The following is a 12,717-nucleotide window of genomic DNA, read 5'->3' as shown; positions in this document are numbered from 1 at the left end:
CCGTAAGGAATAAAATCTTCTTTAATGCATGAAGTTTGTCATTGCATGTTATGTTTTTGTTTGACTTCTCAACAAATAACAGACGACAAACAAGACAAATGTAAACATTGCTCCAGAAAGTGAGTTTTTGCAACAAACGTTTTTTAATTAAAAGTTTAGTCAATGTCATGGCGTCAATTATTCCAAGCGTCATATTTACCTCAGTGACTACTGGGGAAGATGAAAGAAAAGATGATGGCAACCACCCAGAGAGGATCATGAGAGCAATATGTGCGATCATCAGTATAGGTTCCATAGTTCCAAATGTGTTATTTCTCATGGCAATGTTGTGTAAATACAGCAGAATCAGAGCTGGTCATCACAATATTCTTCTTTACAATTTAATCATCTCTGATATACTTGCAGGTAAAATATCTTCCAAATACTCAACTATATAGCTACAGCTGGGTGATAGTGTCTGCTGTACATTTTTTAGTCTAACTATGTCCTAAATATGAAATTGCAACGATCGCGATTTTTGAATAAACTGTTAGGAGCAACCCTCAGAGCCCAGAATTTTGTTGGATTTGCATTCGATACATATGAATTATATAGTCGGATCTAAAATACTGCTGATGCTAAAAGACGAGAAGAGGAAGAACTGAGCGGCCAGTTTCAACATCAATGAAGGCCGGGCCTATACACGATTGCCTTTTTTAAGTTAAACATTTTTAATTAAATAACACTTAAGTTCTGCAGTCATAAAGTCGGTAAACATCCTGTTAACAAGTTTTGAAATTAAAGCTTTTAATTTTTAGAACTGAAGTTAACATTGGGTAAAGCGATCCTTATTTATTCGTTCATGTATTAATAACGGCTTGAGTCAGGCCATATAAATTTGATCGAGTTGGACTTGCGCCATTTATCATCGTACGCTACGGTAAATTATCTTTGCATGGGACCATGTGACACCGCGGAAATTGGTAAAATTGAAAAATACCCTCTAAAATTTCCTCTTTTTTTTAAAAGAATGCAGTATGTAAAGTCGCTAGAAGCAAATATTTCAAGGCGTCACTTTTTTATTATTTTAGGTATGGCAATTTCAATTACACCAAAACTTATTCCATCAGAAACGTTTGTGAACTCTCCCCGTGGTTTAGCAAGAGATATTTACTGTCGTTTGCTTTGGTCACAATTCATGGTATTTTTGTTTGGTGTTGTATCGGTTTATACCGTTGTGTTCTTGACTGCTGAGCGATGGGTGGCAGTACACTATCCCTTCAAATACAGAACTACTATGTCCTCAACTAAAGCGAAGATTTGTGTTTTGTTCATTTGGTTGTTAGGATTGCTATCAAATACACCACATTTAACAGAAATAAGCCCAAACGACAATGATGGTATGGAGCCTTGCCATTGGAAATATAAAGACTACCAAATAAGGCAAATTGTAGCATTTCTAGAAATCACGCTTAAATTCATCGCACCATCTCTAATACTGGTTTTAGTGTTATTCTCTTTGTACAAAAAATTTCACCATCTAAACCCAGTCACCTGCACTACACGACCAGATCGCGAGAAGCAACTACTGCGCATGTGCGCTGCGACATCATTCACGGTTTTATTATGCTGGAGTCCAAATCAAGTATATTATCTTTTATACAAATTTAATGTAGTATCCATCGGAACAACTTGGCATCGTATAACAGTGGCACTTGCTCTTTCCACGTCAGCTATAAATCCAATGATTTATTGCATTGCAAGTACAACTTATCGCACGTGTTTAAAGCTTTTTTTGCGTGAAATATTCGGGAAGTGCACGTCAGGAGCACACTCAACACAGACATTCCCTCTCGCAGAAATGAGGTACCCGAATTTGAGCAGACAACAAACATTTGATACTCCGTTTTTCATTCGGAGAGGAAACGAACAAGCTAATGGTGTTTCAACAAGTTTGCAAGTAACGTAACCTAAAATATGTTGTTACTTTTAGTATTCAACATTCAGCTGAATTTTATAGAAAAATAAAAACAAAAGAGTGAAACATTATACCGTTATAAAACTTACTTTTTTGATAAAATACGAAAGATACAATTATTTACAGCACAGTTTGTAAAAACTGCCTACTATTAAGTTTGCTATGTTGTCAGCAACAACGCTGGAAATTCTTGTTGGAGTTATGGTCGGATTGTCTTCTTCGAGAAAGAGATACGAAGATGACTGTCGTCACCAATAGGGTAATCATGAAGATCCTAGAAGATATTTTGAGCTTTAGCTATATCTGATTGTCAATGAAGATGAAAAAACTATGAAAATGCACGGCTGAATTATTTTCAGTATGTGTCTTCCCTTAAAAACAATTATATCTTTGAAATACGACGTATTCAGCTAATGAGCTATAAATAATTATAATAATTCTATTATAGCACATTTTATTTTATTTTAAAGTTGGTGGTACGATTCGAACATCCCACTAAAGAGAAGCAAGACTATACTATTATTCAAATGTTAAAGCTTACCACTAATGCTTGAACTGCTTCCTCCACAGACCCCATCTCCACCAGTGCCATTTTCTTGCCTCGTGCAATTTCTTTTCTGCAGTAACAAAGTGGTAAGATGTTTTTTGAAACTGTCTAAAGCACACACCTCACTAGCTTTCAGATCTTGAGTAAATTTTATTACCTCAGTAGGCTACATCGATTCGATAGGAGCAAATATAATCATGAAAACGAAAACCAAGTTATTCAAAAACTTACGTGAAGAACTCAAAGTGGGTGAGCTTTCCTTCAGTTTTAGATGAAAAAAGCGATCTTATGTCTTCTTCTGTTACATTCCCACTTGAAAACGATTTGACAAGTTAAACCAACTATTGACAGTAATGACGACAGCCAGGGATGCGGGGAAGGGAAGGGGGCTTAACAAAACTCATCTCTATATTTTCTTATAGCGAGGAAAACAGTGTGGTATAAAATTGTGAAGCCTTGAATGCAAACTACAAAATATCGTAGACGAGAGATTCGTCAAAGTGATTATGGCTAATAACCAGCCAATGGAAAATCGGAAAGGGTATTTTAAGCAACATGTAGGGTATACTTACGGAATATTTGATAAGTGAAGCACTCTGGCAGGCGGAAAAATATTTTGATAATTCTTCGACCCATATTGTTTAAATCGATGAGCCGGCGATCTCGAGTAATCCTTTGTCAGATGTTCACCCTTGAGAAGTGATTATAATAAATTAGTGTGAAAAACGTATAAAGGCTGACAGAGAAAAACTTTACGTGCATAGAAAACTTACTTCCCCGTCTTTCTTTGGCATGCTAATGCCGTCATGTTTTGACGTGCTGACTCTTATTTTATTTCCTTGGAAACGAATTTCGTTCAGATTTTCACGAGCTGAAAAAAACATCGCAAAGTATCTTTTTAGATGAAGAGCCAAGTTTCATGTCGAAACCCATGTTCTGTAACTTACCTGTTTGAGCATGTTGAGGGTCCGCGAATTGTATAAGAGCTGTGTTAGGTTTGTGGAAGAGAATCTTAACACGCATAACGTCACCATAAGCACCTACAAATAACATAAATTAAAATAAATTAGCAAGGCCGAAATATCACATCGTTTTCAGATAGTTGAGGTAAACACACGATGGTTTCGTGAAGAAAGGATAAAAGCGAAAAGTGCGACGCAGGAAAAACGTCGTGTTAGGCTACTCTCAAGTACTAAAACTGAGGGGCTTCGCAGGAAAGATGGGAGTCAAACAACGCTGGATTGACAACTATTGAACAAGAACATTCTCCGATTTGTAATGATTTCTCATCTTTTGAATTATGCGCTATACGATGTGCTGAAAGCAGTCGACGTTTTTGAATGAAGATATTTTAAAAACGATTTAGGATATAAGGTTGGGACATCATATTTTAAAAACTTTAAAGAAATGGATGATTTTGGAAATGCGCAATTGGGTCAGTATCACCTATTTCATATTTGAAACTCCAAAATAAATAATTAACAAGAAGTGTGATTCTCAAATATGCGAAACCTTCAAATACTTCATGTAAAAATGAGCCTGTATATGAAGACTTTTATAACAGGTAAACTTTGATGCTGCAAACTTTGATGAGTAAATTACCTATCATAGAAGATATTATTAAGAGCCCCCTTCAACGGGAGTACTGACTGCCACAAACCCGACCCTGGACCCGATAAAAGGCCAGAAACATCGTGAAATGTTGAAGAACTAACATGCAACCATTCATGTATTGCATCGCAGAGGAGGGAGAAGTGAAATGACGCAAACTTCCCCCGCCTAGGCCGTGTAATGTTATATGAAGTAAGACACAATAAAATAAAGATAAAATAAGAACAAGAAATATGGTTAAGACCAAACCGTGGTCAAGAATGGGTTCGGTGTAGACATACCAAACAATGTGAAAAGGTCGTCACATTTGATCCTCTAGAAAATTCGTAAGCAGGACAGAATTCATAGAAACAGAACAGAGACGAAGAGAGAACCAGCGCATTAAAGAAAGAGAAATAATTTCAAGTGGTTAGCAATGGAAAATTGTTATCTAGAAAAAGTACGAATAGAGTTAATGACATAAAGTTTGTAATAAAAGAAGTAGGACTGCTTAAGAACATATTTGAAACTATTCACACAACACCACACAACTAATTTTACGCTACACAACTTTCACATTTATACGGTAAAGAACTTTCCAAGATGTAAGAATCCACATCAATTGTTCAAAATTTGAAATGAAATGCATGAAAGCATCAGTATAACAGCTATGAGATGCAATTCTACACATGGTCGTTCAAACGATTATCAAGTTCAGAAAACAAGAAATTTATTATGACCAAGTTGTTCTGGTTAATGTGCAAGGAGCCATTAGTTACTGATAGATTACTAAGAGGGAAGAATTTGGACTAAAATCGATATATATATATATATATATATATATATATATATTTATTGAAAGACTAGCTTAGCTACTCGGAGTTTCACGCTATAAAGCGATCATCAGGCTAATATATATATATATATTTATATATATATATATATATAGCAAGACACTTCGTGCATGAAAAAACATGAAGATGAACTGAGAACGATATCGGGTAGGGAATTTTAACCTATGCTTTATAACGATTGCTAACATAAAATTCATGAGAAAGGAGCTACAAGAATAGCTCCTAAAGCTCCTAAATCTAAAGGTACTACGAGAAAATAGCTTTTAGATACGAGCAAGTATTTACTGTACCACTTATGCAAAGGAAAAGGGTAATTAAAAACCGACTATTTTGCTACTCAACTTGGCATAAAAAAATCAATCAACGGTACCTCAGCATTCAATTCACTGACAAGTAAAACTGTTTTTCCAGCTCTGTCATCATAATCTCGGCCTCTGCTGCGTCTGTCATCACCTGGCCCAGGGCCTGGGCCTTGCATACCAGAGTTGGACGTTCCTATGCCTGTAGGATGAATAAGATAAATAAACGACATTCAAATTTATTAAATGATAAAAGTTTTAAAACCCTGGTGTTTTTTCGATGCATTTCTCGGAACACAGAACGCTTACACGTGAGCAAAAACATCTCAAATCAACAACCTGAAATCGTTAGCAGTTTGTTCACAGGATTTATCACTCTATATTACATTATTCACAATATAATGTATAAAAAGAGAAACCTTGCAGCATATTTCCCGCACCCAAAAGACCAAGATTAGGAACTGTGGCAGCGGCGGCACTCGCAGCAAGAAACGGGTTGCTCAAAACTGCACCTGAAATATCAATGAAATTAAACAATGCTGAAAATACATGCACGATAAAATAAAAAAAAATGTTGAATAAGCATAACAAACTATAGTATACACGGTACGAAAACTCTACAACTAATCAGTCCTAACGTTGTGATGTTTGTCAACAAAACTAAATATGTAAATTGAGCAAGATTTTCATATAAAAAGAAATGCTAATGCCTACACAGTATTTTGAATTAACAACCTCCATATGTAAGCAAAGAAAAATTATTTTGTTCGCAGCCAGTAACCATTGAACGTCTAACCCCAACATTTTTGGTTTCATTTTTCGAATACAAGTTCTCAATTATCAAGATATAGATGGAGCTCACGGTAGGCTTATAAAGCAACTACAAACAAACCTATAGCAGAGAGACCAAGATTTGGATCAAATGATGGTTGTCCTTCACCTGACGGTAGATCTGGTCGAGAGAAATCCCTGAAAGAAAGAGCTTGAAAAGATTAATACAAATACTGCATGCATGTGGTGTAATTTATTTTGACGGTCAATGATCACAGCCCAAAGTAAAGTGTGCAACTTTAAGGCCGATTGTAGATAGAAAACAGGAAACGCGAGCGATTTGTTAACTCATATGCTACGAGAAACGTGCGACTGAACAACGAAAGCTTCATCTAAAATAATATATTGAAGTAATGCGCAAGAAATGATCAAGTAATTTTCGCACAAAGGTGCCGAATATAGTCCGCATTCAACCGTAGTGCAGCGAAACACAGCCAATATATATATAACAGGCTTTATACACTGCATTTGGATACAGCATGGTTGAAAAAAGAAAGCTTGGCCACGCTCTTGCAAATACAGTCTTATTATATTGTCCTCATCATGCAATATAACGTGAATAAGAGTCAAAGATTAAGAACACGTGCTACCTGCACTCCCCTGCATGTCTATTTTGAAGACATAACAAAGTAGCTACCAGTCCCACATAAATTATGAATGTTTATGAATTGTAGTCATAATATTGTCTATGTAAGTATCTTTAAACTTTCGAAATCCTCAGAAACGAGAAACTTGCTGTCCTTGGCCTTGCAAAAATGGCAAGATTTCGATGTCAAAATATTTTTACTATTATACTGGCTGCGTGGCATCTCATCTCATTTATCATCATCTGGTACTTAATCCAGGAAAATGTTATACTAAAGCAAAGTATTATTGACCAAGCAAAAACATTTGATAAGAGAGGCATCGTGGCAAGGACTATTTCCGCCAAATCTCATTTGGAAACGACGGAGAAAGGAACGACGCTTATAAACGCAATTTCGACCAAATTCAGAACGACAACAAACGCAAAACTTAATGAACCTAATAAAGGTAGCAAAACTTATCCTATTAGGCTAATAACTAGAAGAAAAAAAGAACAAACATCGCCGCCCAGAAGAAAAAAAGAACAAACATCACCGGCACATATACAAAAACAAAAATTCACCATTTCGATGCTAACTGTACTTGTTTTTAAATCCACTATCCAAGATTTCAAAGGCGATTTGAATAAAACAGTGGAAAATATACAACGTTTATATCCGACAGTACAGATTTTGAACAACAACGAGTCAATAAACAGCATGATTTCACGTGTGAAAACGCAATACTTTCTTCTCGTGGAAGACGGTGTATCTCTTTCGAGCGGTGTTAATGAAAGTATTGAAATGTTATGGAATGCATTACAGCAGTTTCCAGAGATTGATTTCATCGGCGGTTCTTACTTAGCAGGCGAGAAGCTCCACGTTGCTTGCTATCATTATCGTCTTTGTCGATGGATGTTTTCAGAAAGTTACGAGTACAAGCGATCCCTTGGCAACGTTATGATATGCGATGGTACATCATTTTCGTTTATGGGTAGGCGTGAAAGCGTGAAGAAAATGAATGGATTTGATTCACAGTTGCCTAATACGCTGGTTATCAAAGATTTCTTCCTCCGAGCAAAACAAAATAAGAATGCTGTCGTAGGCACTATAGCCAATGTAATGTTTTTGGTGGATAATTATTCAAATTCGTATAGGCTATGGCAGTCGAAAGGTAAAACGAGAGAACTTGTTCCGTTTGCGGTTAAACATAAGATTTTTATATTTAAAGACAGTGAAGGCACAAGCATTGATCTGTGTAGTGAAGCAAGTCCTTTACGTGGAAAAGACTTATGTGATGAAAAAAAAGCACATGATATTATGCTGAATGGAGGACACTGGGCTTACAAAGGGGTATTTGCATACCCATATATATTAAAGTACTTAGAAATAACGATGAGTGAAGTAACCAAGTTTTTTGAAGAACAAAACGTGAGTTACATTGTCATTGGAGGAGTATCCTTAGGTGCAGTTAAAATGCGCTCTATTCTACCATGGGAAGCTGGGGATATTGATGTCCGCGTGTATGGAATGAGCTTAGTTCAGTTATTAAAGCTAATGGAACCGTGGGCTAAGAAGAACGATTACTTAATCGAAACACATATGAGCACCGCTGTCCACATCTACTGCACACCGCGTGAGGTTGGTCGTGTATCAGGGGGATTGGCAACAATATACCCTTATAAACACAAAACATCTCCAGATTATATAAGAATTAGGACAAACGGTATTTGGGTACGTTATGACAGACATGTTTTCAAACAATTCCTCGAGTATTATGGTGAAGACTTTCTTCAACATAAAGTCTACAGGCGCAACGAGATAATAAGTTGTAAAATTAAAGAGCACAATGCATGTTTACCGAACTTCACGTCACTTTATCAAGGCAGGGTGGGTACACTTAGCAAATTCTATTGTCAAAATTGAAATGTCAATTGAATAAAAGTAGAATATATTTAAAAATAGAATATGTGGATAGCAAAAGTACCAGCAAGGAAAAGTTTGTTAACCAGGATTTGCCCTCCTGTGTGTGCGTTTTTTCATATTCAACAATGGTTTTGACTCACCTGGTTTTATCGTTGTTGTATTTCACATTTAAATTGTTGTATTTTGAAAATCCTATTTTCATTGTGCAGCACCCATTGTAAATATTCTGCCCGTCTAAAGCCTGAAAACAAATGAGAATAACCGTTAACTGTGGAATAACATACAAACATGGTACATACATACATTTTACAAGGTAAATAAATTTACTATATGAACTATTGGAGCCAGCAAACTGGAGGGGTAGTTTAACTGGACTATGAAAGTTCAAGTTGATCTACGGCCTTCATTACAACAGAGAAGAGTAGTTATCAAATGAATGTACAGAACGCACTTCAATGATAAAACAAGAATTGTTAATCTTGCACACTTCTCAACTAGCCATTGACACCAACCACATAAAACAACAGAGAAATGTTTTTTGGGAAAGACTGCTGGTTTTAAAACTGAAACAAAATACAGTACATATGTTAATATTACACTGTATACCTACCGATCTGGCAGCTTTTGCAGGTACATTGTCTGCATACTGAACAAATACTTGAAACTGATCTAAAATTGATTCAGTTGAAACAGTAAATGATACGAGTTGCCATTTGCGAATAAAAAAGATGCAGAAACACTCACTTGTCTTGGTACAAATAACAATTTTGATTACTGCTCCATACTTAGAAAATATCTAAATAATTAACAATTAGTGCAATCAGCTGCCAATAAATGTTCAGAATGAATTGTATTACAGTTCAAGCAGTTTTTCTTTTTTCCTGCTGAACAGGTGGTACCTATGGGCAAATTCTAAATGATGGAGAATGCATAACATCAAATGGTAAATCTCAGCAGTGTTTAAATTGCAAAATATTGTAGCTTGCAACTGAAAAAAGGTTAAATTAAGTGTAAAAGGCCCTATACTGTATTTGTCAAGAAATAGAGATATCACAGCATGGTGTTTCAATGATTGTTACTTACAAGATTCAGGGCATCAATAGATACAGGATACAGCATGTTATCCACAACCACTCTCAACACGTTACTGTTACTTGGGCCCTCATGAGAGTTATTTGGTGCCGAAGGGTTTGGCAGTAAACCATCTCCATTATTTAATGCATTCCCAAAACTGTTTGAGCTGTCCCCAGATGATGGCAGTCCCAGGCCTCCAGATGTGGCCAAAGCTGCAGCAGTTAATAGGTTTGCAATCTAAAGATAATATCAAATGTGAAAAATGTTTTCTATTATTTACAGCATATCTTTTTGTCTGGGAGCCTCTCTCGTGAATTAAGACTAAGATGAAGACAAGCTTTGACAAACTCAATCTCATGAATTACAAGTCCAAAGATTACTTACTGTTGGAGATTGTTTCTCTATTTTTAGCTCCTTGTGTGAAGAGAACTGTACATAAACATTTGTACCACTATTTTAAAAAATATATAGATTGCAATATTAGAAAACCATCTTATGATGCATTTCAAGTAAAGTCATTGTTTTAGGGAAGTGCAAACAGGGAGATGAGTTGTTAAAACCAGGGAATTTTTTTTATTTGACTGATTTTACATATTAAACCAACTGGTCATGGCATATTCTGCCAGGTTGCTCACTTTATTTTTGCAGGTGAATATTCATAATACTTCACCATCTCCTCAGCTTTGCTTATATCTTCCATCTCAAGAAATGCCTGGATAAAAACAAAAATGTTAAAAATGCATACATATTTGCTGGGTGCTAAAATTCTAGCCACATCATCATACATTGATTTTAGAAATTTTCCAAATTGACTCACCTGTGGCCTTCCTTTTCCTTTTGTTATTTTTAAGATGTTGACAATCCTGCCAAATCGTACACCAAGTGCAATAACCTAAATTAAAATTTGAATTTCTATTCAAAACAACTTAAAACGCTCGAAGTTCATACATGCAACATATATGACAAATGAGAAGATGGTCATCATTTATATTTGAACTTCTCATGTTGTAAAATTATGTAGAATAAAACTTACATCTCCTTCACTTGCTGAGTCTGGTAAATTCCGAATGTGGAGGACCTTTGATGGAGGCGCATCATTAAACTTTTTCTGCTGGCAAACAAAGATAGATGAGGTTTTATAAGAAGACACTAGGAAAATATGAAATACCAAAAATACTGGGAAGGGTATTATTCAACAGTTGGCTGCATTAGAAAATCCACACAGTTGGTCTCTCTAACTAGACCTACCCGCTTCTCAGCAAACTCAGAATCCAACTCTAAGAATTGATCAGATCCACGCTGTTAATTTAAACAAATGCATATTACACAGTATTAAACTTTATTTTCAATTTCAGAGAACTATCAGCTCCACATAAATTAGCAAGAGACAGTTTAAAAGAAAATTAGCAAAAAAAATTTTCTTTCTCTTACTTAGAGAGTATACAAAATATGTTTGGATTTTTAACTTTACTACCTTTCTTTTGAAAATATCTTAAAGCAAAGCACCTGGCCTTCTTAGAATGTCTCACCTGCTTTTGCTATCATGTAATTAGGACAGCAATAAACAAGATGGCAGATACAATATGTGATTTTACTGAACTTGCATTTTGTATTTATAAGTTAAAGGGTTCGATTATGGATAGAGTTTTATTACATATTATGCAGGTGCACAGAGAGAAACATGCATGAAAGTTAGCACTTCGACAAACTTGCATACACATTTTGACAAGACCTTAAGACATGACTTCCTTTCCTTTAGTTTTTCCCCTTCAAAACCTCTCACCCCTGTCTAATGGAACCCTATTACAGATCTAGAGATCTAATGAAAGCCTTCAGGAGAGGAGAAAATTTCTATGGAGGAAAAGGTAAAAAAAGGGGAGAATTACAGATATTGTGCTTTGTGCATATTGCATAAGCGTCACTGCATTCGTTGAGTTAATTAAGGCTGTTTGAACACAGTCAAGCACATGGCCAGAACGATCTAAAGGTACCTGAAAACCTTGATCTCAGATTGTTATAGTAAATATCTGATAAAACATTATCTGTTAAGCTCTATAGTATACCGCTTGAGATGAAATACATGTATTTTTTTACCTTTCGATCTGGAGAACTGAAGCTGTCCACTGGCTCCAGTTTTATAAAGCTCATTTTTATTCGATTTGAAAGTCCCTAAATAATAAAAAGCTCAGTTATCAAGAGATAAGCAAAATCTTTGTCATGACAAAATGTTGGCACCAGTTACAATATGAAATGAAGCTTTAACACGAACCTAAAACCTATAAAATTCTTTCTTCCACACGAAGCTTCAAGTTTTCCAACGTTACGTGATCAAGAAGACAAGAACAACTCTCGTGGTGCATTGTGGAACACATACATCCACTCAACCTATTCTTTCAACCGAGCTCAGTGGAGTAATTTTCCTGAGCTCTATAGTAGCTTCTGGATTGAGCACAGATCAGTGGAAGAGAGTGCCCTCCAATGCCTCCAATCAATATAGAGACCCATCATATTTCAGTCCTTTGTCCTATTGCAGTCTTTCTTATTGAGTTCTTCCTCCAGGAATTATTATTGAGTTCAGCAGTGAGAGAAAAACTCTTTTCACACGGATTTTCAATCAATCTATAAGGGGCAAAGATCCTGTGGTTGAGCAAGGGGTTGTACATGTGTTTTAAAAAAATGCTTCAAGTCATTTTCCATTAGCCTGATTAGGTTGTTTTCCTCCTTCCTATGCGTGAAGTAATGAACGTTCAGAGTTTTGAACTACACTGCCAAAAACGGGAAAATTGTACTAAATAGAAAGATGAAGCTTTTGAAAGATTGAAAGGTTATATCATGGTTATATATGAAATCATTTACTAAATACATTATTTTCAAATAAAAGCCGACATTTTAATAGGCGACTTTTACTACTGAATACTGATTTTCAGTCCACTAAGAAGGCCTACTTCACAGTTTCGACACAGACAGACGTGCTTTTCACGAGCTGCACTTAGAACTAGTTTCAATTATTTCGTGCAGCTGCCCTATTGTTGCACACCAGTTTCACAACCTGATCTAACGAAACACAAAGAGTGTC

General features: G+C 35.8%; 3 protein-coding genes across 4 annotated transcripts; 2 read left to right on the top strand and 1 right to left on the bottom strand.

The window, feature by feature from the left end:
• Positions 1 to 167: 167 nt before the first annotated feature.
• Positions 168 to 1,968, top strand: LOC114527299 (galanin receptor type 2-like). Its single transcript, XM_028548960.1, has 2 exons — positions 168 to 405; positions 1,071 to 1,968. Exons 1-2 carry the CDS (start codon positions 168 to 170, stop codon positions 1,946 to 1,948), a joined length of 1,116 nt encoding a protein of 371 aa, XP_028404761.1. The 3' UTR covers positions 1,949 to 1,968.
• Positions 1,969 to 2,028: 60 nt separating this feature from the next.
• Positions 2,029 to 11,992, bottom strand: LOC114527092 (polypyrimidine tract-binding protein 1-like). Of its 2 annotated transcripts, none has more exons than XM_028548687.1 (21): positions 11,911 to 11,992; positions 11,736 to 11,810; positions 10,890 to 10,940; positions 10,675 to 10,752; positions 10,459 to 10,533; positions 10,277 to 10,353; positions 10,026 to 10,092; positions 9,651 to 9,878; positions 9,312 to 9,363; positions 9,178 to 9,236; positions 8,708 to 8,808; positions 6,140 to 6,216; positions 5,667 to 5,759; positions 5,319 to 5,449; positions 4,397 to 4,430; positions 3,452 to 3,544; positions 3,278 to 3,375; positions 3,077 to 3,195; positions 2,736 to 2,816; positions 2,499 to 2,574; positions 2,029 to 2,231 (listed from the first exon to the last, which is right to left on the bottom strand). In XM_028548687.1, exons 2-21 carry the CDS (start codon positions 11,787 to 11,789, stop codon positions 2,157 to 2,159), a joined length of 1,719 nt encoding a protein of 572 aa, XP_028404488.1. In that variant the 5' UTR covers positions 11,790 to 11,810; positions 11,911 to 11,992; the 3' UTR covers positions 2,029 to 2,156. The 2 variants fall into 2 exon arrangements, with proteins under 2 accessions (XP_028404488.1, XP_028404490.1); XM_028548689.1 differs by having other exon boundaries at positions 10,675 to 10,749.
• LOC114527091 lies at positions 6,223 to 8,697 on the top strand. Its single transcript, XM_028548686.1, has one exon. It carries the CDS (start codon positions 6,834 to 6,836, stop codon positions 8,565 to 8,567), a length of 1,734 nt encoding a protein of 577 aa, XP_028404487.1. The 5' UTR covers positions 6,223 to 6,833; the 3' UTR covers positions 8,568 to 8,697.
• Positions 11,993 to 12,717: the final 725 nt, after the last annotated feature.

The sequence above is a fragment of the Dendronephthya gigantea genome, unplaced genomic scaffold, assembly GCF_004324835.1.
Source record: "Dendronephthya gigantea isolate DGI-Jeju-01 unplaced genomic scaffold, DenGig_1.0 000043F, whole genome shotgun sequence".
NCBI lineage: Eukaryota > Metazoa > Cnidaria > Anthozoa > Malacalcyonacea > Nephtheidae > Dendronephthya > Dendronephthya gigantea.
The sequence above is the reverse complement of the archived record's forward strand: the minus strand, read 5'-3'. Positions and strand labels throughout refer to the sequence as shown.

Bases quoted from the DNA above. Each gene is read 5' to 3' on its own strand.
- LOC114527091 (XM_028548686.1), top strand. From the start codon at position 6,834: ATGGCAAGATTTCGATGTCAAAATATTTTTACTATTATACTGGCTGCG.
- LOC114527092 (XM_028548687.1), bottom strand. From the start codon at position 11,789: ATGAGCTTTATAAAACTGGAGCCAGTGGACAGCTTCAGTTCTCCAGAT. The intron at 3,545-4,396 runs GTATGTCTACAC...TGTTATTTGTAG, and splicing joins CGACCTTTTCACATTGTTTG to GTGCTTATGGTGACGTTATG. The intron at 3,376-3,451 runs GTAAGTTACAGA...TGTTTTTTTCAG, and splicing joins CCCTCAACATGCTCAAACAG to CTCGTGAAAATCTGAACGAA.
- LOC114527299 (XM_028548960.1), top strand. From the start codon at position 168: ATGGCGTCAATTATTCCAAGCGTCATATTTACCTCAGTGACTACTGGG. The intron at 406-1,070 runs GTAAAATATCTT...TTATTATTTTAG, and splicing joins CATCTCTGATATACTTGCAG to GTATGGCAATTTCAATTACA.